Source organism: Salvelinus namaycush, chromosome 10, assembly GCF_016432855.1.
Source record: "Salvelinus namaycush isolate Seneca chromosome 10, SaNama_1.0, whole genome shotgun sequence".
Taxonomy (NCBI): domain Eukaryota; kingdom Metazoa; phylum Chordata; class Actinopteri; order Salmoniformes; family Salmonidae; genus Salvelinus; species Salvelinus namaycush.
In genome coordinates, this window is record NC_052316.1 from 48,070,071 (window position 1) to 48,094,777 (window position 24,707).

Below are 24,707 nucleotides of genomic sequence, written 5' to 3' on the forward strand. Positions count from 1 at the left end.
AGACTCCTTCCCCTCCAGGAGACTGTCAAACATGATAACACCACCCCCAACGGGTGCTGCTGGGCAGCTTCAATGTGGGGCTCTAATTCTTCTCATTTTGCTTGGTGAGGTAGATTGCTGCTATAACTTGATTACCCTTCACATACCTAACTATTTCCTTGGCTCTCTTGTAGAGTGTATCCATTGTTTTCAGTGCCATGATGTCCTTGAGGAGCAGATTCAATGCATGAGCAGCACAGCCAATGGGTGTGATGAGGGTAGGACACCTCCACTTTCGACCAAGCAGCCTTCATGTTCACAGCATTGTCTGTCACCAGTGCAAATACCTTCTGTGGTCCAAGGTCATTAATGACTGCCTTCAGCTCATCTGCAATGTAGAGACCGATGTGTCTGTTGTCCCTTGTCTGTGCTCTTGTAGAATACTGGTTGAGGGGTGGAGATGATGTAGTTAATTATTCCTTGCCCACGAACATTCGACCACCCATCAGAGATGATTGCAATACAGTCTGCTTTCTCTATGATTTGCTTGACCTTCACTTGAACTCTGTTGAACTCTGCATCCAGCAAATGAGTAGATAAAGCATGTCTGGTTGGAGGGGTGTATGCTGGGTGAAGAACATTCAGAAATCTCTTCCAATACACATTGCCTGTGAGCATCAGAGGTGAACCAGTTGCATACACAGCTCGAGCAAGACATTCATCAGCATTTCTCTGACTATGTTCCTCCATTGAGTTAAAAAAAAATAACTTCTGATTCCAGGATGACCATGAGCTGTTGCTATCAATAAGGTGTCTGATTACTTCTACTCGAGGTGAAAATGATGAGAGGGACTTTTGTCAGCATTTGCTTGTTATGAGCGCTGAGCTAACTTTATGCTCTTGGCCAGATGATTCTGCGTCTTTCTTCACATATAATTTGGCACAGTATTTGCAAATGTACACAGCTTTTCCTTCTACATTAGCTGCAGTGAAATGTATTTTCCTGTAAAGATGAGAAATAAATGAGTAAAAAAAAAACTCATACAATTCCATGTACAGTTAAGTAGTTAGATTTAAACAACTCCTTTGGCTTAGGCTCACACAAGCTAAAACCCACATGGTAGCAAAAACTAACTAGCAGAAATTAACAAGTTAGAAATGATTGAAACACACTTTGCTGTAGGCTACTATTTACTAGTTAACAAAACATTATGTATGTCATATAAAATGTATTCACCCCACCCAGTATTGTAATCAAAACTTACCAGAAAGCATGTAGTCCTTGGCTCAGACAGTGTAGTAGTGTGGGCTCAATAGCATCTCATTAGTGTGCAAGATCTTGAGAATCAGCTGTACATGTGATGGAAGAATGCACTGCACATGTGATGGAAGAATGCACTGCACATGTGATGGAAGAATGCACTGTGCATGCAGAGGGTTGCAATTCCATTGAAATTCAAATTGCCATCTATAAAATGCAACTCTATTTGTTGTCCATAGCTTATGCCTGCCCATACCATAACCCCTTCCGCCACCATGCAGCACTCCGCTCGCCCACACAACACCGTTGGACGTACTGCCAAATTTTCTAAAATAACGCTGGAGGCAGCTTATGGTAGAGAAATGAACATTCAATTCTTTGGCAATAGCTCTGGTGAACATTCCTGCAGTCAGCATGCCAATTGCACGCTCCCTCAACTTGAGACATCTGTGGCGTTGTGTGACAATAGTGCACATTTTTAGAGTGGCCTTTTATTGTCCCCCCAGCACAAGGTGCACCTGTGTAATCACGCTATTTAATCAGCTTCTTGATATGCCACACCTGTCAGGTGGATGGATTATCTTGACAAAGGAGAAATGCTTTCTAACAGGGATGTAAACACATTTGTGCAATTTTGCTTTTGAGAAATCTGCTTTTTGTGTCTTAAAATTTCTGGCATCTTTTTATTTCAGCTCATGAAATATGGGACCAACACTTTACATGTTGTGTTTTTATATATATATTTTTTTGTTCAGTGTACATTGTAAACCCCCTGCCATGATAATTTTAAAACGTATCTTAAAAAGCATAGGCTCCCCAATAGAACGTTGGGGAACACAATTTTCCTACCAGATTATGTTTTGACCAAGCACTATTGAATGAATACTCTGAGGGATACTGGTCATCTCTCTTCTAACACAACACAGCCTGAGGACATGAGAACCTCACCTCGATGCGTTTGACCCTGTGACTCCAGCCTGGTGTCTTTAACACCCTCCACCAGGTGCCTGTTAATTGGTCCGTCTGGTCGGTGGCACCGGCGGCTCAGTAAGACATGGATCTCAACATGTCAGACTAACCCCAGAGGACAAGATGTAAAACATGTCTCCTTTTTTAAAGGGGCAAGTTGGGATTCAAACAACAGCAGAGGGCACCCTGCCACTAAAAGTAAAAACAATTATTTACTAATCCCAGATTTCTCCCTCTGATCTCAGCCTCTCAGGGAGACCCTGTTTTTAAACCATGAACTGTCTGTCTGCTGCTGCAACAGCACCTTCAGTCTAGTCCTGAAGAAGTGTCTTCAGAGAACTGCTTTACATCCCTTGTTTCCAGCTGTCAGCTATGATCTTCCTCTTCTTCTTATCTGGATCTGACCCAAATAGTACCCTATTCCCTATATGCTGGGCCTATAGGTCTCAGGTCAAGTGTAGTGCACTATAGTAGGATGCTCGTCGGGACGAAGCCCTCCCCTGAGTGACACTGTCAACCCCTCACCTGATCCACAGTTGCAGGCTTTGGGGACTTGTTAGCCTCACGTCTGGGGCAGGCATTGACAGACAGCCAAAGGTGACCATTTGAAGTGAAATGGACAAGTTTGGGCTACCTCTGTATCCCCGGTGATTTGGTCTCCGAAGAACTGGACATCACAACTGGAGGAGAGTGAAACAAGACGATGTTCTGGAAAGATGAGTCACATAGGTTGAGCCATTTTTGAAAATGGGTAGTTTTTTTTTTTGGTCAAAGCTTTGTTAATTTTTGCTGCGCCCACATTTCACCGGTGACGTTGGTCTGCATCAGATGTGTTTCAGGCCATGATAATATGTGAACACGTTTTCACTCCATTATCCAAAGCATTTTTGAAGATTCCTAGATTTCTGCCAAATCATTAGTCTTTTGCTCATTGCAGAAGGAAGGAAAGTACAGAGCCCCTACGGCTGGAAACAGGAAACCGAATAATTAGGCCAGAGCACAATATGTAAGGGATTTTTTTCTCTTTCTTCTCTGCTCCCAGTAGTCTTTTGTAATTTCATTAAGCTGTCTGTTCTCCCCCACCATGCTATACGATGGGAAGTGTAACACTCTAATTGGGAACAAGTATTAGAGAGGGCTTGTCTTGTCTGGTGATTTGACAGGGTTCAGGGCAGGCTGGCAGGGATTGAGGGAGGAGAGGGTGAGGATGGGGTGAAGACGGGTGAGGAGACTGGGAGGAGGGGGTGAGGATGGGGTGAGGAGACTGGGAGGAGGGGGTTGAGGGAGGAGGCGGTGGGGAGAGGAGACTGGGAGGAGGGGTTGAGGGAGGATGGGGTGAAGACTGGGGTGAGGAGACTGGGAGGAGGGGGTTGAGGGAAGAGGCGGTGGGGAGAGGAGACTGGGAGGAGGGGTTGAAGGGATGAGGTTGAGGGAGGAGGGGGTGAGACGGGGGTTAGCCCTACACTAGTGTTCGGTGGGCTGTGAGATGTGGTTTCATCAGAGAGGAAGCTTCTTAATTGGGATGAGGATTTCTGACAGTGTTGAGTCAGACTCATTCTCTAAGGCTCTTTTTGAGATCTGCCTCTGGGAGGAGGGGGTTGAGGGAGGAGGCGGTGGGGAGAGGAGAATGGGAGGAGGGGGTTGAGGGAGGAGGCGGTGGGGAGAGGAGACTGGGAGGAGGGTTGAGGGAGGAGGCGGTGGGGAGAGGAGACTGGGAGGAGGGGGTTGAGGGAGGAGGCGGTGGGGAGAGGAGACTGGGAGGAGGGGGTTGAGGGAGGAGGCGGTGGGGAGAGGAGACTGGGAGGAGGGGGTTGAGGGAGGAGGCGGTGGGGAGAGGAGACTGGGAGGAGGGGGTTGAGGGAGGAGGCGGTGGGGAGAGGAGACTGGGAGGAGGGGGTTGAGGGAGGAGGCGGTGGGGAGAGGAGACTGGGAGGAGGGGGTTGAGGGAGGAGGCGGTGGGGAGAGGAGACTGGGAGGAGGGGGTTGAGGGAGGAGGCGGTGGGGAGAGGAGACTGGGAGGAGGGGGTTGAGGGAGGAGGCGGTGGGGAGAGGAGACTGGGAGGAGGGGGTTGAGGGAGGAGGCGGTGGGGAGAGGAGACTGGGAGGAGGGGGTTGAGGGAGGAGGCGGTGGGGAGAGGAGACTGGGAGGAGGGGGTTGAGGGAGGAGGCGGTGGGGAGAGGAGACTGGGAGGAGGGGGTTGAGGGAGGAGGCGGTGGGGAGAGGAGACTGGGAGGAGGGGGTTGAGGGAGGAGGCGGTGGGGAGAGGAGACTGGGAGGAGGGGGTTGAGGGAGGAGGCGGTGGGGAGAGGAGACTGGGAGGAGGGGGTTGAGGGAGGAGGCGGTGGGGAGAGGAGACTGGGAGGAGGGGGTTGAGGGAGGAGGCGGTGGGGAGAGGAGACTGGAGGAGGGGTGAGGGAGGAGGCGGTGGGGAGAGGAGACTGGGAGGAGGGGTTGAGGGAGGAGGCGGTGGGGAGAGGAGACTGGGAGGAGGGGGTTGAGGGAGGAGGCGGTGGGGAGAGGAGACTGGGAGGAGGGGGTTGAGGGAGGAGGCGGTGGGGAGAGGAGACTGGGAGGAGGGGGTTGAGGGAGGAGGCGGTGGGGAGAGGAGACTGGGAGGAGGGGGTTGAGGGAGGAGGCGGTGGGGAGAGGAGACTGGGAGGAGGGGGTTGAGGGAGGAGGCGGTGGGGAGAGGAGACTGGGAGGAGGGGGTTGAGGGAGGAGGCGGTGGGGAGAGGAGACTGGGAGGAGGGGGTTGAGGGAGGAGGCGGTGGGGAGAGGAGACTGGGAGGAGGGGGTTGAGGGAGGAGGCGGTGGGGAGAGGAGACTGGGAGGAGGGGGTTGAGGGAGGAGGCGGTGGGGAGAGGAGACTGGGAGGAGGGGGTTGAGGGAGGAGGCGGTGGGGAGAGGAGACTGGGAGGAGGGGGTTGAGGGAGGAGGCGGTGGGGAGAGGAGACTGGGAGGAGGGGGTTGAGGGAGGAGGCGGTGGGGAGAGGAGACTGGGAGGAGGGGGTTGAGGGAGGAGGCGGTGGGGAGAGGAGACTGGGAGGGAGGAGGATCAGGAAGAGGTTCCTACCTCAGTTAAAGATGCTTTTAAGCCTAAACATCGTGCGTCATCATGCAGCCTGGTGGTGTTTTGAGTCAGTCAGCTGGATATCGTAATGAGAGTGAGATGTTTTCAGTGGAAACTGACAAATGCACAGATCTGTTGGCTCAAAATGCTAAACTGACTCCTAATTCCCCCAAAAGCACAATTTTGGTTTCCTGTTTCAGCACGGTGGTTGTGGTTCACCAGTCTTTATGTTGGTGACATTGACTGTGGTTAGACTAGGTCAGGGATCAACAACTGGCGGCCCACGGACAATTTTAGTTGGCCCCTTAAAGTTTTCTGAGCAAAAAATCTGTATGTATTTATTTTATTTAAAAAATGTCTAATTTGGCGGTAGATTTTTTTTTCTTCTAACTTTTTGATCATCAAAGAATGTAAAATCACTAGGAATTCAGCTCAAAATAGTTGTAATATAAGAAATGTATTTCCACTCATAGAGATGTAATTGTGTCCCAATGTAATCAAGATTTGAAATGATTGTTTTTGTCAAATACAATATCTGTTGGGGCTTCTTGCATCAATTTGTAGCGTAAAAATGATTTATTATTATGTTCCTGCCCCCCTGACCATCCACTCAAGAAGAAAATTGTCCCGTGGCTGAATCTAGTTGTGGACTCCTGGATTAGGTCATGCTGAGGGATGGAACAGGTGGCTAGATGACCGCAGGGAGATCAGGTGGCTAGATGACCGCAGGGAGATCAGGTGGCTAGATGACCGCAGGGAGATCAGGTGGCTAGATGACCGCAGGGAGATCAGGTGGCTAGATGACCGCAGGGAGATCAGGTGGCTAGATGACCGCAGGGAGATCAGGTGGCTAGATGACCGCAGGGAGATCAGGTGGCGTCCCACTGTGCAGCAGCTCCAGATTTGGGACTAACATGGCCTATGGATCAAAATCTCATCAGAATTTGTCCCAAATTCACCTTGATGACATGTTGGATTTGTCTGGTGAATTGTGACCGTTGACCAGCTCTAGAAACATTAACTTAATGGAAAGCGCTAAAATATCTCTCCACGGAACCAAACAAATTAAGTCTGAATAAACCAATAAATATGTCCAAATGCAGTTAGTCCTGAAATTTCAAATTTTCCTTAGCAGCTGTGCTCTGTCACAAATCAACTTTAGAGTCACTGTGTTCGCCAGTCACCGAGTCAATCAAAAGGACAAAACGATTTTCACCGTTTATTCATCGTTGCCTGTCCACCACCTCCCAGAATGCTGTGTGTCCCGGGGTAGAGTGTGTGTCCCAAATGTAAGGGTCTGGTAAAGGTAGTGCACTACAGTGCGCTCCAACACTATTGGGACAGTGACACATGTACTGTTGTTTTAGCTCTGTACTCCAGCACTTTGGATTTGGAATAATACAAGCTTTGATTTAATCATTGCATGCTAGGAATACGGGACTAAATACTAAACTTTTGACTACTTTAATACACATATACAGTGCATTCAGAAAGTATTCAGACCCCTTGACTTTTTCCACATTTTGTTATGTTACAGCCTTATTCAAAAATTGATACAATATATTTTTTCCTCATCAATTCATGCAATAGCCCATAATGAAAAGACAAAATTGTTTTTTAGAAATGTTTGCAGATTTTTTACAAATAAAAACCAGAAATACCTTATTTACATAACTATTCAGACCCTTTGCTATGAGACTCAAAATTGAGCTTCGGTACATCCTGTTTCCTTTGATTATCCTCGAGCCGTCTCTCCAACTTGATTGGAGTCCAGCTGTGGTAAATTCAATTGATTGGTCATGATTTGGAAAGGCACACACCTGTCTATATAAGGTCCCACAGTTGACAGTGCATGTCAGAGCAAAAACCAAGCTATAAGGTCGAAGGAATTGTCCGTAGAGCTCCGAGACAGGATTATGTTGAGGCACAGATCTACAGTGAAGCATGGTGGTGGCAGCATCATGCTGTGGGGATGTTTTTCAGTGGCAGGGACTGGGAGACTAGTTATGATCGAGTGAAAGATGGAGACAAGTACAGAGAGATCCTTGATGAAAACCTGCTCCATAGCGCTTAGGACCTCAGACTGGGCGAAGGTTCACCTTCCAACAGGACGACGGCCCTAAGCACACAGCCAAGACAATGCAGGAGTGTCTCTGAATGTCCTGGAGTGGCCCAGCCAGAGCCCAGACTTGAACCCCATCCAACCGACAGAGCTTGATATGATCTGCAGAGAAGAATGGAAGAAACTGCCCAAATACAGGTGTGCCAAGCTTGTAGCGTCATACCCAAGAAGACATGAGGCTGTAATCACTGCCAAAGGTGCTTCAGCAAAGTACTGAGTAAAGGGTCTGAATACTTATGTAAATGTGATTATTTCAGTTTAAAGTTTTTTTTAAAATAAATTTGCGCACAAATTATTATTATTTTTTCTTTGTCATTATGTGGTATTGTGATGTCATTATGGGGTATTGTGTGTAGATTGATGAGGGGGAAAACTATTTTATCAATTTTAGAATAAGGCTGTAAGGTAACAAAATGTGGAAAAAGTCGAGGGGTCTGAATGCTTTACGAATGCACTGTAAGTAGATTTGTCCCAATACCTTTGGTCCCCTAAAAAGGGGGAACTATGTACAGAAAGTGTTTTCATTTCTAAACGGTTCAACCAATATGTATGAGAATACCCTCCTAGTCATTATTTAAAATCCAAAGTGTTGGCGTACAGTGACAAAACAATTAAACGTGTCATTTCCACAATACTGTTGGAGCTCACTGGGGAGTTTTTCCTAGCCACCGTGCTTCAGCACCTGCATTCTACACCTTCTACACCTGCATTGCTTGCTGTTTGGGGGTTTTAGGCTGGGTTTCTGTACAGCACTTTGGGGTACCATTTGGGACTTATCCAGCTCGACAGAGGTCGTGTATTTCTGGGCGTAGGGTACCTTTTTTATTTATTTTTTATCTGGCATCCCATGTAGGCCATTACAAGACACGGTTCAGGGCAACATGAAGCTGCTCATACAGAGAAGGAGAGAGAGCGGAAGCTATTTGACCTTCCTGCTCTGTCTTTCATCTCTTCCTGATGATGACTGGTCTTGTTTTGTCTCCTTTTTTTTTTTTTTTTTTTTTTTAAATAAATTTTATCCCCTTTTCTCCCCAATTTTCGTGGTATCCAATCGCTAGTAATTACTATCTTGTCTCATCGCTACAACTCCCGTACGGGCTCGGGAGAGACGAAGGTCGAAAGCCATGCGTCCTCCGAAGCACAACCCAACCAAGCCGCACTGCTTCTTTAACACAGCGCGCCTCCAACCCGGAAGCCAGCCGCACCAATGTGTCGGAGGAAACACCGTGCACCTGGCCCCCTTGGTTAGCGCGCACTGCGCCCGGCCCGCCACAGGAGTCGCTGGAGCGCGATGAGACAAGGATATCCCTACCGGCCAAACCCACCCTAACCCGGACGACGCTAGCCCAATTGTGCGTCGCCCCACGGACCTCCCGGTCGCGGCCGGCTGCGACAGAGCCTGGGCGCGAACCCAGAGACTCTGGTGGCGCAGTTAGCACTGCGATGCAGTGCCCTAGACCACTGCGCCACCCGGGAGGCCCTTGTTTTGTCTCCTTAAATTCTACACTGTCAAGAGTATGTTGATAGGTGGCCAGGTCCATTATGGCTGTCCACAGGCTTGTTTATACCCATAAATCAGTTGAACTTAGCATAGAATATGGTGGTGTACAATGGTCTTTGGGATGCTCTCTCCCTCTGCCTGTCTCTCCCTCTGCCTGTCTCTCCCTCTGCCTGTCTCTCCCTCTGCCTGTCTCTCTCTCTCTGCCTGTCTCTTTGCCTGTCTCTATCTTTCTTTCTCACTGTCTTCGGCACAGATTTATGTTTTAGAGCTTGTTTTTTAATCATATTTTTAAATATCAATTTTACAATTTGAATGGTTCAGATCTCCCTGAAACTCAAATGTTTGCCTTTTTGTAAGCGTTGACGTGTAAGGAGTAGGCTAGTGGAGGTTATTCTACGAGCTCATCTGCAATAGATTCGACACTTCTGTATTCTTGATAAAGGAGTAGCCCGGCTCAGCTCCTCCAAAATCTGCTGACAGACTTCTTCTCCCAGGGTCGTTCGATTTGTTTCAGTCAGGTTAAAGTGTAGCCCAGGCCTCTTGAATAAACACACATAATTGGTTGACTTCGTATTTCACCGAGGCTGACTGGAACACTATAAGAAGGGGACTGGACTGTCTCTTGTCTTTCCTCCTTTCCTCCCTTCCTCCCTGGGTGCCATTTTGAAGTCCATAACTGTAGATTCAGTAACTTACTGCAGAGGAACAGTCTTCCGTCAACAACGTTGAAGAGACTGGAATATTTTGGTTTATGTATGCTACTTTTTTGCTTACAGTTAAGACAGAAACATGAATTATGCGGCGTCGTGACTAAGGACTAGGCAGAGTACCTATAGGAATATGTACCTTGGGGCTAGTGTCAGGCAGAGTACCTATAGGAATATGTACCTTGGGGCTAGTGTCAGGCAGAGTACCTATAGGAATATGTACCTTGGGGCTAGTGTCAGGCAGAGTACCTATAGGAACATGTACCTTGGGACTAGTGTCAGGCAGAGTACCTATAGGAACATGTACCTTGGGACTAGTGTCAGGCAGAGTACCTATAGGAATATGTACCTTGGGACTAGTGTCAGGCAGAGTACCTATAGGAATATGTACCTTGGGACTAGTGTCAGGCAGAGTACCTATAGGAATATGTACCTTGGGACTAGTGTCAGGCAGAGTACCTATAGGAATATGTACCTTGGGGCTAGTGTCAGGCAGAGTACCTATAGGAACATGTACCTTGGGGCTAGTGTCAGGCAGATGTTGCTGTTCATGTTTTCTCCCTTGTTCATGTTTTTTCCTTGAGTGCGATTTTTAAAGCAGGATGATATCGGCTAGACTTTTGGTGATGGAGACTTATGAGACTTGTTCTGTACTTACATGTACAATACTCCATGTTCAAATAGCTAGAGAAATGTATCCATATTTGAAATGGTGTTGTATAATCCAGTGTTGTGGATAAAGTTGACCTTTTTTAAAAAGAAAAATCTTAAATAAGTGGACAAAGAGGTGGATCGATAGCTGGACTCCACAGCAGGGGTACCACAAGCTTTTGCCTCAGGGAAGATGTGTGCAGTGTCTGCTGGGAAGCTGACTGACTGTGACAGTGACAGACAGTGTGGCCATCACTATGGGACTGCAGTACAAATGACCCCCTATTTCTTATATAGTGCACTATTGTTGACCAGAGCCCTGTAGGGTGCCATTTTGGGACTGGGGGGGGGGCGCTCTCTGCGGAGGTGAGATGATGTAACGATATGATAAGAGAAACCATCTCTGGAATAGGTGGTCGTATATCAGTGCCGGCGTTTGTCAGGCTAGGTGCTCCACCCTAGGTAGGCCTGAGATGCTATCCTTGTTGTCACTGTCTTCATACAGGGTTCAGAATGGTTGAGGAGAAGCTTCCCCTAAGACCTACTGTTCTTGCATTATGTTGAACTACATGATACAGTCACTATTATTTGGCTTCACTTAGAGTTCAGACTGGTTTAACCAGGATTCCTCTCCATTACTGTCACAGTAAAGTAAATGTTCCTTCTTCACATCTGTTCTCAGTGTCAGATGTACCCCACTCCTGATCCTGGAATGCTTTGCTACTTTCTTGATTTACTTTGGACTTTAAGAACAGAGCATGCGGCCTGGCGGGGCACATTTACACTGTCTCAGCTTAGATAAAGGGGGAGTGGTGTGTAGACTGAGAGACTAATTCCAAAGCAGCTCTCACACCCAAGTAGATTAATCACTGGTGCTTGTCTCCTGGAACACTGGTGCTTGTCTCCTGGAACACTGGTGCTTGTCTCCTGGAACACTGGTGCTTGTCTCCTGGAACACTGGTGTTTGTCTCCTGGAACACTGGTGTTTGTCTCCTGGAACACTGGTGTTTGTCTCCTGGAACACTGGTGCTTGTCTCCTGGAACACTGGTGCTTGTGTCCTGGAACACTGGTGCTTGTCTCCTGGAACACTGGTGCTTGTCTCCTGGAACACTGGTGCTTGTCTCCTGGAACACTGGTGCTTGTCTCCTGGAACACTGGTGCTTGTCTCCTGGAACACTGGTGCTTGTCTCCTGGAACACTGGTGCTAGTCTCCTGGATCAACAGCAAGACGCCGACAGAGATGGTCGCCTTGCTTCGAGCTCTTAGGAAACTGCAGTACTTTTTGGGGGTATTATTTCTCACATTGAAATCTTAAGTCTTATTACATACAGCCGGGAAGAACTATTGGATATAAGAGCAACGTCAACTTACCAACATTACGACCAGGAATACAACTTTCCTGAAGCGGATCCTCTGTTCGGACCACCACCCAGGACAATGGAGCTAATTCCAGTAGGCCATCCAAAACAACGATGCCGCATGAGGGGCAGACGAAGCGGCCACCTGGCCAGGCTCCGTAGACTTGCGCACCGCTCCCGAGTATATTACTAGCCAATGTCCAGTCTCTTGACAACAAGGTAGACACAATTCGAGCAAGGCTTGCCTTCCAGAGAGACATCAGAGATTGTAACATTCTCTGTTTCACGGAAACATGGCTCTCGGGATAAGTTGTCAGAATCGGTTCAGCCACCGAGCTTCTCCATGCATCGCTCCGACAGAGATAAACACCTCACTGGGAAGAGGAAGGGCGGGGGTGTATGCTTCATGATTAACGACTCATGGGGTAATCATAACAACATACAGGAACTCAAGTCCTTCTGCTCACCCGCTCTATAATTCCTTACATTCAAGTACTGGCCATTTTACCTCCAAGAGAATTCTCGTCAGTTATAGTCACAGCTGTGTACATTCCCCCTCAAGTAGACACCAACGCTGGTGTTTGTGTCCCTGGAACGCTGGTGTTTGTCCCTGGAACGCTGGTGTTTGTGTCCCTGGAACGCTGGTGTTTGTGTCCCTGGAACGCTGGTGTTTGTGTCCCTGGAACGCTGGTGTTTGTGTCCCTGGAACGCTGGTGTTTGTGTCCCTGGAACGCTGGTATTTGTCTCCTGGAACGCTGGTATTTGTCTCCTGGAACGCTGGTATTTGTGTCCCTGGAACGCTGGTATTTGTGTCCCTGGAACGCTGGTGTTTGTGTCCCTGGAACGCTGGTGTTTGTGTCCCTGGAACGCTGGTGTTTGTGTCCCTGGAACGCTGGTGTTTGTGTCCCTGGAACGCTGGTGTTTGTGTCCCTGGAACGCTGGTGTTTGTGTCCTTGGAACGCTGGTGTTTGTGTCCCTGGAACGCTGGTGTTTGTGTCCCTGGAACGCTGGTGTTTGTGTCCTTGGAACGCTGGTGTTTGTGTCCCTGGAACGCTGGTGTTTGTGTCCCTGGAACGCTGGTGTTTGTGTCCCTGGAACGCTGGTGTTTGTGTCCCTGGAACGCTGGTGTTTGTGTCCTTGGAACGCTGGTGTTTGTGTCCTTGGAACGCTGGTGTTTGTGTCCCTGGAACGCTGGTGTTTGTGTCCCTGGAACGCTGGTGTTTGTGTCCTTGGAACGCTGGTGTTTGTGTCCCTGGAACGCTGGTGTTTGTGTCCCTGGAACGCTGGTGTTTGTGTCCCTGGAACGCTGGTGTTTGTGTCCCTGGAACGCTGGTGTTTGTGTCCCTGGAACGCTGGTGTTTGTGTCCCTGGAACGCTGGTATTTGTCTCCTGGAACGCTGGTATTTGTCTCCTGGAACGCTGGTATTTGTGTCCCTGGAACGCTGGTGTTTGTGTCCCTGGAACGCTGGTGTTTGTGTCCTTGGAACGCTGGTGTTTGTGTCCTTGGAACGCTGGTGTTTGTGTCCTTGGAACGCTGGTGTTTGTGTCCTTGGAACGCTGGTGTTTGTGTCCCTGGAACGCTGGCGGTAGTACAACAGATGGGTCATTTTAACAAAAGAGTGCCTTTTAATATTTTAAGTAGAAATGGCACCAATATAGAATTTTAAAAGCTGGTTATATTAAATCACGTGCCCTTTTTAATATAGACCATATGGAGATTTCAATAAATCAGATTTGTATATGAATAGAGACTTTGCTAAAGTGACAATTTTTGCAATTTGACATTTCCCTCCGTCTACTCTCTGTGACTTGTTGGAAGATTTTAACCCACTTAACCCCAACATTTGTAAAGACCTAGTTATCTTTGTTGCTTTGACAGTCAGTTTTCAAGATTATTATTTATTTAATGTGATTTAATGAATCATTTATTTCATGTGATTTAATAATTCATTTATTTCATGTGATTTAATGATTCTATTTATTGAGATGAATGATTCGTTTTATGTCTGTCCCTCATTTTTAAGGTCAACCCTGTTACATGAACTGAATTCTCGTTTTTAATAAATGGTGAAACTATTCATTTTTAAATATTTTTTTAAATATGTTTTTCCAAAGAAACATTGAACAACCAAATAGTCAAATTATACAGTAAAATCAGGTGTTCTGGTTCCACTGTGTTTGGTGGTAGGAAACTGAGTGGGTCGAGCAGAACACGTCCAACCGCGTTACCCATAGATAGAAAGACTAGAAATGTTTGAACAATTTCAATGTTTTAGTGCAGCTTGCATTCACTTGCCACTCCCTGATGCACATAACAAGCTTCCATTCCCCCTGTCACAAGGGGATTCATGGCTGATTTAAGTAGAAATTGTCCACCCTGTTACGGTCCACCCTGTTACGGTCCACCCTGTTACGGTCAACCCTGTTACGGTCCACCCTGTTACTTTATTTGGCACTTAATAGGCACTTACTATTTTTATTTAACATCTTGAGATGGGGAACCATGTTTTTATGAAGTTGAACATCTGTTCTTTATGACAATGTTAAAATTAGATCAAATAAAATGTTTTTTTGTTTTTTTTGACCAAGTTACACTTCTCAAAAGGCACTGAATTGGTGAAATTACCCTAACAGAGGCCCGCCAGCAGGATGCCGGCAGGATGCCGGCAGGATGCCCGCAGGATGACTGTGCTCTAAGCAACAGAAGCACCCCAAACACACTTGCCAACGCTGCTGAAAAAAAATCCTAGGAGAAAAACTGTGCACACACTGACAAGGCCATACCTGTAATTAACTTCCATCAGACTGGGACAATGGAAACAAACTTCACTTGTAATTACGCCTCCTCTCTTCAATGTTTTCATCAAAGGCTTAATCACCTGGAAACCGGTTTGTGCGCTGCGAAGGGGCAGGTTTGTTTTAGATAATTAAGCCACGCTAACGAGCGAAGACGTGTGGTGCTCGGCTCGCTGGCCTGATGAGCCTCACGACCCCCCCCCCCCCCCCACCTCCTTTTTGATTTTCAGAGAACAGAGCAGTTCTTCTCAATGCCTGCATGCAGAGTGTAGCACAGTTTGGAGAGTGTAGCACAGTTTGGAGAGTGTAGCACAGTTTGGAGAGTGTAGCGCAGTTTGGAGAGTGTAGCGCAGTTTGGAGAGTGTAGCGCAGTTTGGAGAGTGTAGCGCAGTTTGGAGAGTGTAGCGCAGTTTGGAGAGTGTAGCGCAGTTTGGAGAGTGTAGCGCAGTGTGTAGAGAGTAGCGCAGTGTGTAGAGAGTAGCGCAGTGTGTAGAGAGTAGCGCAGTGTGTAGAGAGTAGCGCAGTGTGTAGAGAGTAGCGCAGTGTGTAGAGAGCAGCGCAGTGTGGAGAGAGTAGTGCAGTGTAGTTTGGAGAGTAGTGCACTGCATTGTGTAGTGCACTGCATCCTGTAGTGCAGAGTGCAGTTTGGAGAGTAGTGCAGAGTGCAGTTTGGAGAGTAGTGCAGAGTGTAGAGAGTGTAGTTTGGGTAGTGCAACAGTGAGTATGCAAACAAGCAGAGTGGGAGGCAGGAGCTGAGTTGAGCCTGAACGGAGCCTGGGGACTTGGGACTGTGGAGGACAGACTAGACAGCAGCAGCTCTTTTTTGATGTAGCCGTTTCTGAACTTCTGATCCTTCTGCAGTGTGTTCAGACTGCCTGCTAGCATCATGACCCAGTATGATCTAACTTACAATGTGTTAGAGAGAAGGAGAGAGCAGGTATTTTGATGTGGCAGTTTTCCAGCCCTCCTACCCTCGGACTGATTTTGCTACCATGACCAGCTGGTGATACAGAAATAGTTTAGACCCTCAGGTCTCAGACGGCTGTGGTGTGAACTGAAACAACTATCCTCTGTTACAGGATGATGGAGACCTTGGTCTTAGACAGCTCTTAACAGAGAGACTAGCTTCACATCCAGGCGGCTCCCAGGTTGATGTATGGTGCCTTGTGAAGCTGTGATCAATAATGGAACCTAGTTATTTTATGCACCAGTGGGCATCTATTTACTGTAGAGGAAGGATGGGTCAATTACCAGCTTTGTCTAATTACACCGTTAGTTTGTACAGGGGCCAGCCACCAGCGGAAGGTGTGAACGGTCCTGTCTGTGTTGTCGTTGTTAAAACATGCCGGTCCTTTACCCTCTCTATCTATCCCCCCTCTCTATCCCCCTCTCTCTCTCTCTATCCCCCCCCTCTCTCTCTATCTATCCCTCTCTATCTATCCCCCCTCTCTATCCCCCCCCCTCTCTCTCTATCCCCCTCTCTCTCTCCACCCCCCCCTCTCTCTGTATCCCCCCCTCTCTCTCTGTATCCCCCCCTCTCTCTCTGTATCCCCCCCTCTCTATCCCCCCCCCTCTCTATCTATCCCCCTCTCTATCCCCCTCTCTCTCTCTCTATCCCCCCCCTCTCTCTCTATCTATCCCTCTCTATCTATCCCCCCTCTCTATCCCCCCCCCTCTCTCTCTATCCCCCTCTCTCTCTCCACCCCCTCTCTCTCTGTATCCCCCCCTCTCTCTCTATCCCCCCCTCTCTCTCTATCCCCCCTCTCTCTCTCTATCGCCCCTCTCTCTCTCTCTACCCCCCCTCTCTCTATCTACCCCCCCCTCTCTCTATCTACCCCCCCCCTCTCTGTATCCCCCCGTCTCTCTCTATCCCCCCCTCTCTCTCTATCACACCTTCAGCTAAAAACACTGGGCCAAGTAATTGACTATAGCCTGTTTATCAGGAGGCACTTGTCATAGAAGATGGAAGGCTATTGTGTACACGTCCTGAGGCCCCCCCTGCTCCCTCTGCTGGTACACTGTGACTCTCCAGTCTATCCAGCAGCACGCTCTGTCTTCATCCTTTAGTCCCCCAGAAGCCCCTATTTATTGTGAAACCAGATCATTGTATTGCTAACGACCATTGCCTAATGTTGGCACAATAAATATTTTCTGAGTGTGAACCTGACCTTCCTCTTGTCTCCCTCCTATAAGAACGTACCATCGCCAGACACGAGGTGAGGGAGGTAGAGCAGCGCCACACCCAAGATGGCGTACGGGACACGCCGCCGCTGGCTGAGGCAGAGGACGTGGTTATCATATATAATAGAGTGCCCAAGACGGCGAGCACGTCGTTCACCAACATCGCCTACGACCTTTGTGGAAAGAACCACTTCCACGTTTTGCACATCAACACCACCAAGAACAATCCTGTCATGTCCTTACAAGACCAGGTGAGAACATAGCTGACACCTGCCACTTTATAAACGATCCTCCAAACGAGAAGCATTTAGTAGCAGGGGGTGTTAACCAGGGGGTGTTGAGCAGGGGGTGTTGAGCAGGGGGTGTTGAGCAGGGGGTGTTGAGCAGGGGGTGTTGAGCAGGGGGTGTTGAGCAGGGGGTGTTGAGCAGAGTCGTATGTAATAGAATGATGTCAGCAGGATTTGGAAGGTAAGGAATTCGGCATGTACTTTCACAAACGTCTTTTTTAATCCATTTCAAAAAGAGAATTTTCTAGGAGCCACTACAGTACTAATTTAATTTAAGGATTTGTTGGGAAACCTGAATACAAATGTGTCTCTACCCCTCCTGCACGTATTGACCCTTGTATTGCCTCATCAAGCACCTGGTCAGAGAAACAGTCTGGCTGCGTCCTCACAGCCCTGACGTGTTTAGTCTGGTCTGGCTGCGTCCTCACAGCCCTGACGTGTTTAGTCTGGTCTGGCTGCGTCCTCACAGCCCTGACGTGTTTAGTCTGGTCTGGCTGCGTCCTCACAGCCCTGACGTGTTTAGTCTGGTCTGGCTGCGTCCTCACAGCCCTGACGTGTTTAGTCTGGTCTGGCTGTGTCCTCACAGCCCTGACGTGTTTAGTCTGGTCTGGCTGCGTCCTCACAGCCCTGACGTGTCTGGCTGTGTGCATTTGTATTCCTGACTGTCACTGTGACTCCTGTTGAGAACACGGAGAGCGAGCAGGAGGAATGCCTTGGAGCCTCTGGCTAGAGCCGTGACAGTGTTAGTTCTGTCCTCTCCTCTGCCAAGGTAATAACCTGTCTGTTCTCACAGCAGTCTCTTCCCTGTGCAGACGATACGACATGGGTGGGGGGAATCTGAGCGTTGTTAAATGTCACCTAGATAGATGAGAGAAACTCGTAGCCACAAGGGACTGTAGTGTGGATGGCACATAAATACAATTCAATGTTTGATGTTCTTTTTAAATGTATCTCTTTTGGATAAGAGTGTTACCCCAAAATAAAGAATAGGAACGTGTAACAAAACGTTTCAGTTTGAAGAAGGAGAAGATGTTAATGGGGACAAGAGGGAAGTTGTTAGATCAGCTGTCATTTTAGTTTTTTATTTTATCTTTATTTAACTAGGCAAGTCAGTTAAGAACAAATTCTTATTTACAATGACAGCCTAGGAACAGTGGGTTAACTGCCTTGTTCAGGGGCAGAACGACAGATTTTTACCTCGTCAGCTCGGGGATTCAATCTTGTAACCTTTCGGTTACTAGTCCAACGCTCTAACCACTAGGCTACCCGCCACTCTAATGTACTTGTCCTCATGTCTGTGTCAGACATGCGTAGACGACATAGATAACAAACGAATCAGCTTGTGCGATTAGGACTCTTGATTTGTGCTTCCAGGTGCGCTTTGTCCGTAACGTGACGTCTTGGAGAGAGATGAAGCCCGGGTTCTACCACGGACATGTGGCTTTCCTGGACTTCTCCAAGTAAAACCCTCCATTACATTCTTTACTGAAATGATATCCAGATGAGTAACAAACACATTTTATATGACACATGAGGAAGGTCTTGACTTGGTGCTTTTATTTATTTATTTAGTTACTGATGGAGACTGTTACTGATTACTTTTTTACTGTTCTCATCGCTTGTATACTTCTCCTACTGTGTGATTATCTTTGCTCTTCATCTTCTCAAAACGGCTGCTGCCACCATGTGGCTGAAAGTGGAACTAGTCCTGTATTTGTGAAATGCATTGGGCGTGAATCAAAAGCACCAAAGAAGTTCAGATATTCTTTAAGCAGTTCACTTCTAACTATTGTCATTAGGTGTTCCCCTAACTATTGTCATTAGGTGTTCCCCTAACTATTGTCATTAGGGACAGGTACACTACTGTTCAAAAGTTTGGGGTCACTTAGAAATGTCCTTGTTTTTTAAAGAAAAGCATTTTTTTTTTGTCCATTTAAAATAACATAAAATTGATCAGAAATAAAGTGTAGACATTGTTAATGTTGTAAATGACTATTGTAGCTGGAAACGGCTGATTAAAAAAAGAAAAGAAAATGGAATATCTACATAGGCGTACAGAGGCCCATTATCAGCAACCATCACTCCTCGATGCTGTAATCGCTGCCAAAGGTGCTTCAACAAAGTACTGAGTAAAGGGTCTGAATACTTAGAATAAGGTTGTAACAATGTCAAATTTCCGTTTTTATTTGTAATACTTTTTCAAACATTTCAAACATTTCATTTGCTTTGTCATTATGGTGTATTGTGTGTAGATTGATGAGGGGGAAAACACTATTTAATCATATTTAGAATAAGGTTGTAATGTCACAATGTGGGTTAAGTGTAGGGATCTTATTACTTTCTGGATGCACCGTATATTCCTAACTATTGAGATTAGGGACAGGTATATTCCTAACTATTGTGATTAGGTACAGGTATATTCCAAACTATTGTGATTAGGGACAGGTATATTCCTAACTATTGTGATAGGGACAGGTATATTCCTAACTATTGTGATTAGGGACAGGTATATTCCTAACTATTGTGATTAGGGACAGGTATATTCCTAACTATTGTGATTAGGGACAGGTATATTCCTAACTTGAGATTAGGGACAGGTATATTCCTAACTTGAGATTAGGGACAGGTATATTCCAAACTATTGTGATTAGGGACAGGTATATTCCAAACTATTGTGATTAGGGACAGGTATATTCCAAACTATTGTGATTAGGGACAGGTATATTCCAAACTATTGTGATTAGGGACAGGTATATTCCAAACTATTGTGATTAGGGACAGGTATATTCCAAACTATTGTGATTAGGGACAGGTATATTCCAAACTATTGTGATTAGGGACAGGTATATTCCAAACTATTGTGATTAGGTACAGGTATATTCCTAACTTTTGAGATTTGGTACAGGTATATTCCTAACTATTGTGATAGGGACAGGTATATTCCAAACTATTGTGATAGGGACAGGTATATTCCAAACTATTGTGATTAGGGACAGGTATATTCCAAACTATTGTGATTAGGGACAGGTATATTCCAAACTATTGTGATTAGGGACAGGTATATTCCAAACTATTGTGATTAGGTACAGGTATATTCCAAACTTTTGAGATTTGGTACAGGTATATTCCTAACTTTTGAGATTTGGTACAGGTATATTCCTAACTATTGTGATAGGGACAGGTATATTCCAAACTATTGTGATTAGGGACAGGTATATTCCTAACTATTGTGATTAGGGACAGGTATATTCCTAACTATTGTGATTAGGGACAGGTATATTCCTAACTATTGTGATTAGGGACAGGTATATTCCTAACTATTGTGATTAGGGACAGGTATATTCCTAACTATTGTGATTAGGGACAGGTATATTCCTAACTATTGTGATTAGGGACAGGTATATTCCTAACTATTGTGATTAGGGACAGGTATATTCCTAAATATTGTGATTAGGGACAGGTATATTCCTAAATATTGTGATTAGGGACAGGTATATTCCTAAATATTGTGATTAGGGACAGGTATATTCCTAAATATTGTGATTAGGGACAGGTATATTCCTAAATATTGTGATTAGGGACAGGTATATTCCTAAATATTGTGATTAGGGACAGGTATATTCCTAAATATTGTGTTTAGGTATACTCCTAACTATTTTGCCCTCTGATTAGGTATGGGGTGAGAGGTAAACCCGTTTACATCAACGTGGTCCGGGACCCGATCCAACGCCTCGTATCATACTACTACTTCCTGAGGTTTGGAGATGACTACAGGCCCGGCCTTCGACGGAGAAAACAAGGCGACAAAAAGGTATTGTTGTTTACATATAAGTTACCCATAGTTACACAATAACATACTGGCTTTCAATGGTGTTTTAACATTTCTTATCGCCCTAGTGAGTGTATATCAAGCTCTATTTCTGACGTGTGTGTGTGTGTGTGTGTGTGTGTGTGTGTGTGCATGTGTTTTAGACCTTTGATGAGTGTGTGTCAGCAGGTGGTTCTGACTGTGCCTCTGAGAAGCTTTGGCTCCAGATTCCATTCTTCTGCGGACACTACTCAGAGTGCTGGTGGGTACCAAGATGGCGGCCAGTGCTGGACAGGTGCCAAGATGGCTGCCAGTGCTGGACGGGTGCCAAGATGGCTGCCAGTGCTGGATGGGTGCCAAGATGGCTGCCAGTGCTGGATGGGTGCCAAGATGGCTGCCAGTGCTGGATGGGTGCCAACATGGCTGCCAGTGCTGGATGGGTGCCAACATGGCTGCCAACATGGCAGCCAACATGGCAACATGGTGCCAACATGGCAGCCAGTGGGTGCCAACATGGCAGCCAGTGCCGGGTGGGTGCCAACATGGCAGCCAGTGCCGGGTGGGTGCCAACATGGCTGCCAGCGCTGACCCACTTATCCCCATTGCACCGGCTCGGGCCTAGGGAACTTTGGTCAATGTGTTAGTAATCAGAACACATTGATGACGTAATGATTTAAGTAATTTGTTGTCATTAAACCGTGTGTAAACCACAGATACATCCTATTAAATGAGTTTTCTATATGTAATTACCATGAACTGTATATTGTGTGTATGTGTACTATAGGAACGTGGGCAGCAGGTGGGCGCTGGATCAGGCCAAGTATAACCTGCTGAATGAATATCTACTAGTAGGGGTGACAGAGGAGCTGGAGGACTTTATCATGATGCTGGAGGCAGCCCTGCCACGCTTCTTCAAGGGTGCCACTGGCCTCTACAAAACAGGTACTGTACTGGCACATCACGTATCCTGGTTCCTCTCACTTAACCTCAGCAGATAAACCCTGTCAGTGTTCTAGCCTTGTCTCTGTGGTACCATGTCCTCCGGACAGACCCTGGTCTGCAGCTCTGCTCTTTTCCTGGTAACAGCATTTAGTACACATGGGAAGACTAACCTACTATTTAGGGCACTTGGGCAGACCAAGTGAAGGAGTAGCCTGTTGGATAGATACAGTGGTTGCTCCACTAAAAGTTTTGCGATTATGCTGCGGGACTTAGAGGTAATTTGTGGTTTAGTACGGTACCCTGCGTCACCACATCCGACCGTGATTGGGAGTCCCATAGGGCAGCGAACAATTGGCCCAGCGTTTCTCTCCCTCTAAAAACAGAAATAAATGTTTTGGCCTTTATTTACTTTTCAAAAAAACAAAAGTCAGCGATTGTAATCTGAATAATCTCCAAATATCGTTATATATTTTCAAGTTGATGGCACAGTCATATAGCCTCAGCACCTATATAAAGCTGAGTTGACTCACTCATTCATGGCTTTGAATCAAAATAAACAAGTACTGTGCTGCAATACCACTATAGACCCTAACCGATCCTCTCCTGTCCCCGTGTGCTCCCAGGTAAGAAGTCCCACCTGCGTAAGACCACAGAGAAGAAGCCACCCACCAAGGAGTCCATAGCCAAGCTGCAGCAGTCCGACATATGGAAGATGGAGAATGAGTTCTATGAGTTTGCCCTGGAGCAGTTCCAGTTTATCAGAGCCCACGCCGTCCGGGAGAAGGACGGGGAACTCTACCTGCTAGCCCAGAACTTCTTCTACGAGAAAATCTACCCCAAAGTGAACTAGGGTGGAACTGGGTTAACATCAGACCATGGGGGATGTTGATGAGGTCTGGGCTAACATCAGGCCATGGGGATGTTTATGAGGTCTGGGTTAACATCAGGCCATGGGGGATGTTGATGAGGTCTGGGTTAACATCAGGCCACGGGGATGTTGATGAGGTCTGGGCTAACATCAGGCCAAGGGGATGTTGATGAGGTCTGGGCTAACAGCAGGCCAGGGGGATGTTGATGAGGTCTGGGCTAACAGCAGGCCAAGGGGATGTTGATGAGGTCTGGGCTAACAGCAGGCCAGGGGGATGTTGATGAGGTCTGGGCTAACAGCAGGCCAGGGGGATGTTGATGAGGTCTGGGTTAACATCAGGCCAGGGAGATGTTGATGAGGTCTGGGCTAACATCAGACCAGGGGGATGTTGATGAGGTCATACACTCTACTCTCTGTGTTAGTTCAGACGGCAGAGCCTGACCCTGTTACACACGTTACAGAATGCCATCATAACTGTGTCTGACGTGTGGATGGGGACCTACTGTGTAGCTGTACTGTAACGGGTCTGGGGAGAAAGGAGGATATTGTGCTGGTTTCATTGGTTCCTTGTTCTTCACTGTAGTTGTTGACCTACAAGGTATTTGAACAGGTCTCAATCCAACATGGTGTCCTGTTCTTCTCTGTAGCTGGTAACTTCTACAGGTTATTTAAGCCAGATCCAACATGGTGTCCTGTACTTCTCTGTAGCTGGTCACTTCTACAGGTTATTTAAGCCAGATCCAACATGGTGTCCTGTACTTCTCTGTAGCTGGTCACTTCTACAGGTTATTGAAACCAGATCCGGCATGGCGGATTCATCAGGGCCCATATATACACGCAGGTCAGAGGTCAATAAGCCCCCCACCTGCCTTGTGGTCTTCAGGCTCCAACTCAAAATGGCTGCCCAACCACAACCACATCGGAAGACGCCCAGCAAAAGCTTTTGTCTATTTTACGTTTCGTTTTTTTTATCAAACAACATATGAGAAGGTCAATTAAAAAGAAAACAGAAGTATGTCAGAAATTTGGACGTTTGATCTGTAGTACATAACTTCAGATCAAAGTGTCAAAGGACAGTAGGCTGTGAAAGGGAGGTACTGTACTTACAAGGAGGAAAGGGTGGCTTCAGCTCAGTGTGCTGCTGAGTGGCTCCGGCTCGGTGTGCTGCTGAGTGGCTCCGGCTCGGTGTGCTGCTGAGTGGCTCCGGCTCGGTGTGATGCTGAGTGGCTCCGGCTCGGTGTGCTGCTGAGTGGCTCCGGCTCGGTGTGCTGCTGAGTGGCTCCGGCTCGGTGTGATGCTGAGTGGCTCCGGCTCGGTGTGCTGCTGAGTGGCTCCGGCTCGGTGTGCTGCTGAGTGGCTCCGGCTCGGTGTGCTGCTGAGTGGCTCCGGCTCGGTGTGCTGCTGAGTGGCTCCGGCTCGGTGTGCTGCTGAGTGGCTCCGGCTCGGTGTGCTGCTGAGTGGCTCCGGCTCGGTGTGCTGCTGAGTGGCTCCGGCTCGGTGTGCTGCTGAGTGGCTCCGGCTCGGTGTGCTGCTGAGTGGCTCCGGCTCGGTGTGCTGCTGAGTGGCTCCGGCTCGGTGTGCTGCTGAGTGGCTCCGGCTCGGTGTGCTGCTGAGTGGCTCCGGCTCGGTGTGCTGCTGAGTGGCTCCGGCTCGGTGTGCTGCTGAGTGGCTCCGGCTCGGTGTGATGCTGAGTGGCTCCGGCTCGGTGTGCTGCTAGCACTGTGTGTGTTAAGGGCTGTTCATCTACATTGTGTGTGTGTGTGTGTGTGTACAGTCGTGGCCAAAAGTTGAGAATGACACAAATATAAATTTTCAGTCTGCTGCCTCAGTTTGTATGATGGCAATTTGCATATACTCCAGAATGTTATGAAGAGTGATCAGATGAATTGCAATTAATTGCAAAGTCCCTCTTTGCCATGCAAATGAACTGAATCCCCCAAAAAACTGTCACTGCATTTCAGCCCTGCCACAAAAGGACCAGGTGACATCGTCAGTGATCTCTCGTTAACACAGGGTGGAGTGTTGACGAGGACAAGGTTGGAGATCACTCTGTCATGTTGATTGAGTTCGAATAACAGACTGCAAGCTTCAAAAGGAGGGTGGTGCTTGGAATCATTGTTCTTCCTCTGTCAATCATGGTAACCTGCAAGGAAACACGTGTGCTGTCATCATTACTTTGCACAAAAAGGGCTTCACAGCAAGGAG

The 24,707-nt window shown here is 47.3% G+C and overlaps 1 protein-coding gene across 1 annotated transcript in view; it reads left to right on the forward strand.

Moving 5' to 3' along the window:
- Positions 1 to 24,265, forward strand: part of hs2st1b (heparan sulfate 2-O-sulfotransferase 1b) — a 78,570-nt gene extending 54,305 nt beyond the window's left edge. The window contains exons 2-7 of the mRNA XM_039002031.1: positions 16,610 to 16,848; positions 18,259 to 18,344; positions 20,557 to 20,695; positions 20,857 to 20,954; positions 21,477 to 21,634; positions 22,258 to 24,265. Of these exons, the coding sequence (XP_038857959.1) occupies positions 16,610 to 16,848; positions 18,259 to 18,344; positions 20,557 to 20,695; positions 20,857 to 20,954; positions 21,477 to 21,634; positions 22,258 to 22,484 (947 nt within the window). The 3' untranslated portion in view covers positions 22,485 to 24,265. The remainder of the gene's footprint in view (positions 1 to 16,609; positions 16,849 to 18,258; positions 18,345 to 20,556; positions 20,696 to 20,856; positions 20,955 to 21,476; positions 21,635 to 22,257) is intronic.
- Positions 24,266 to 24,707: the final 442 nt, after the last annotated feature.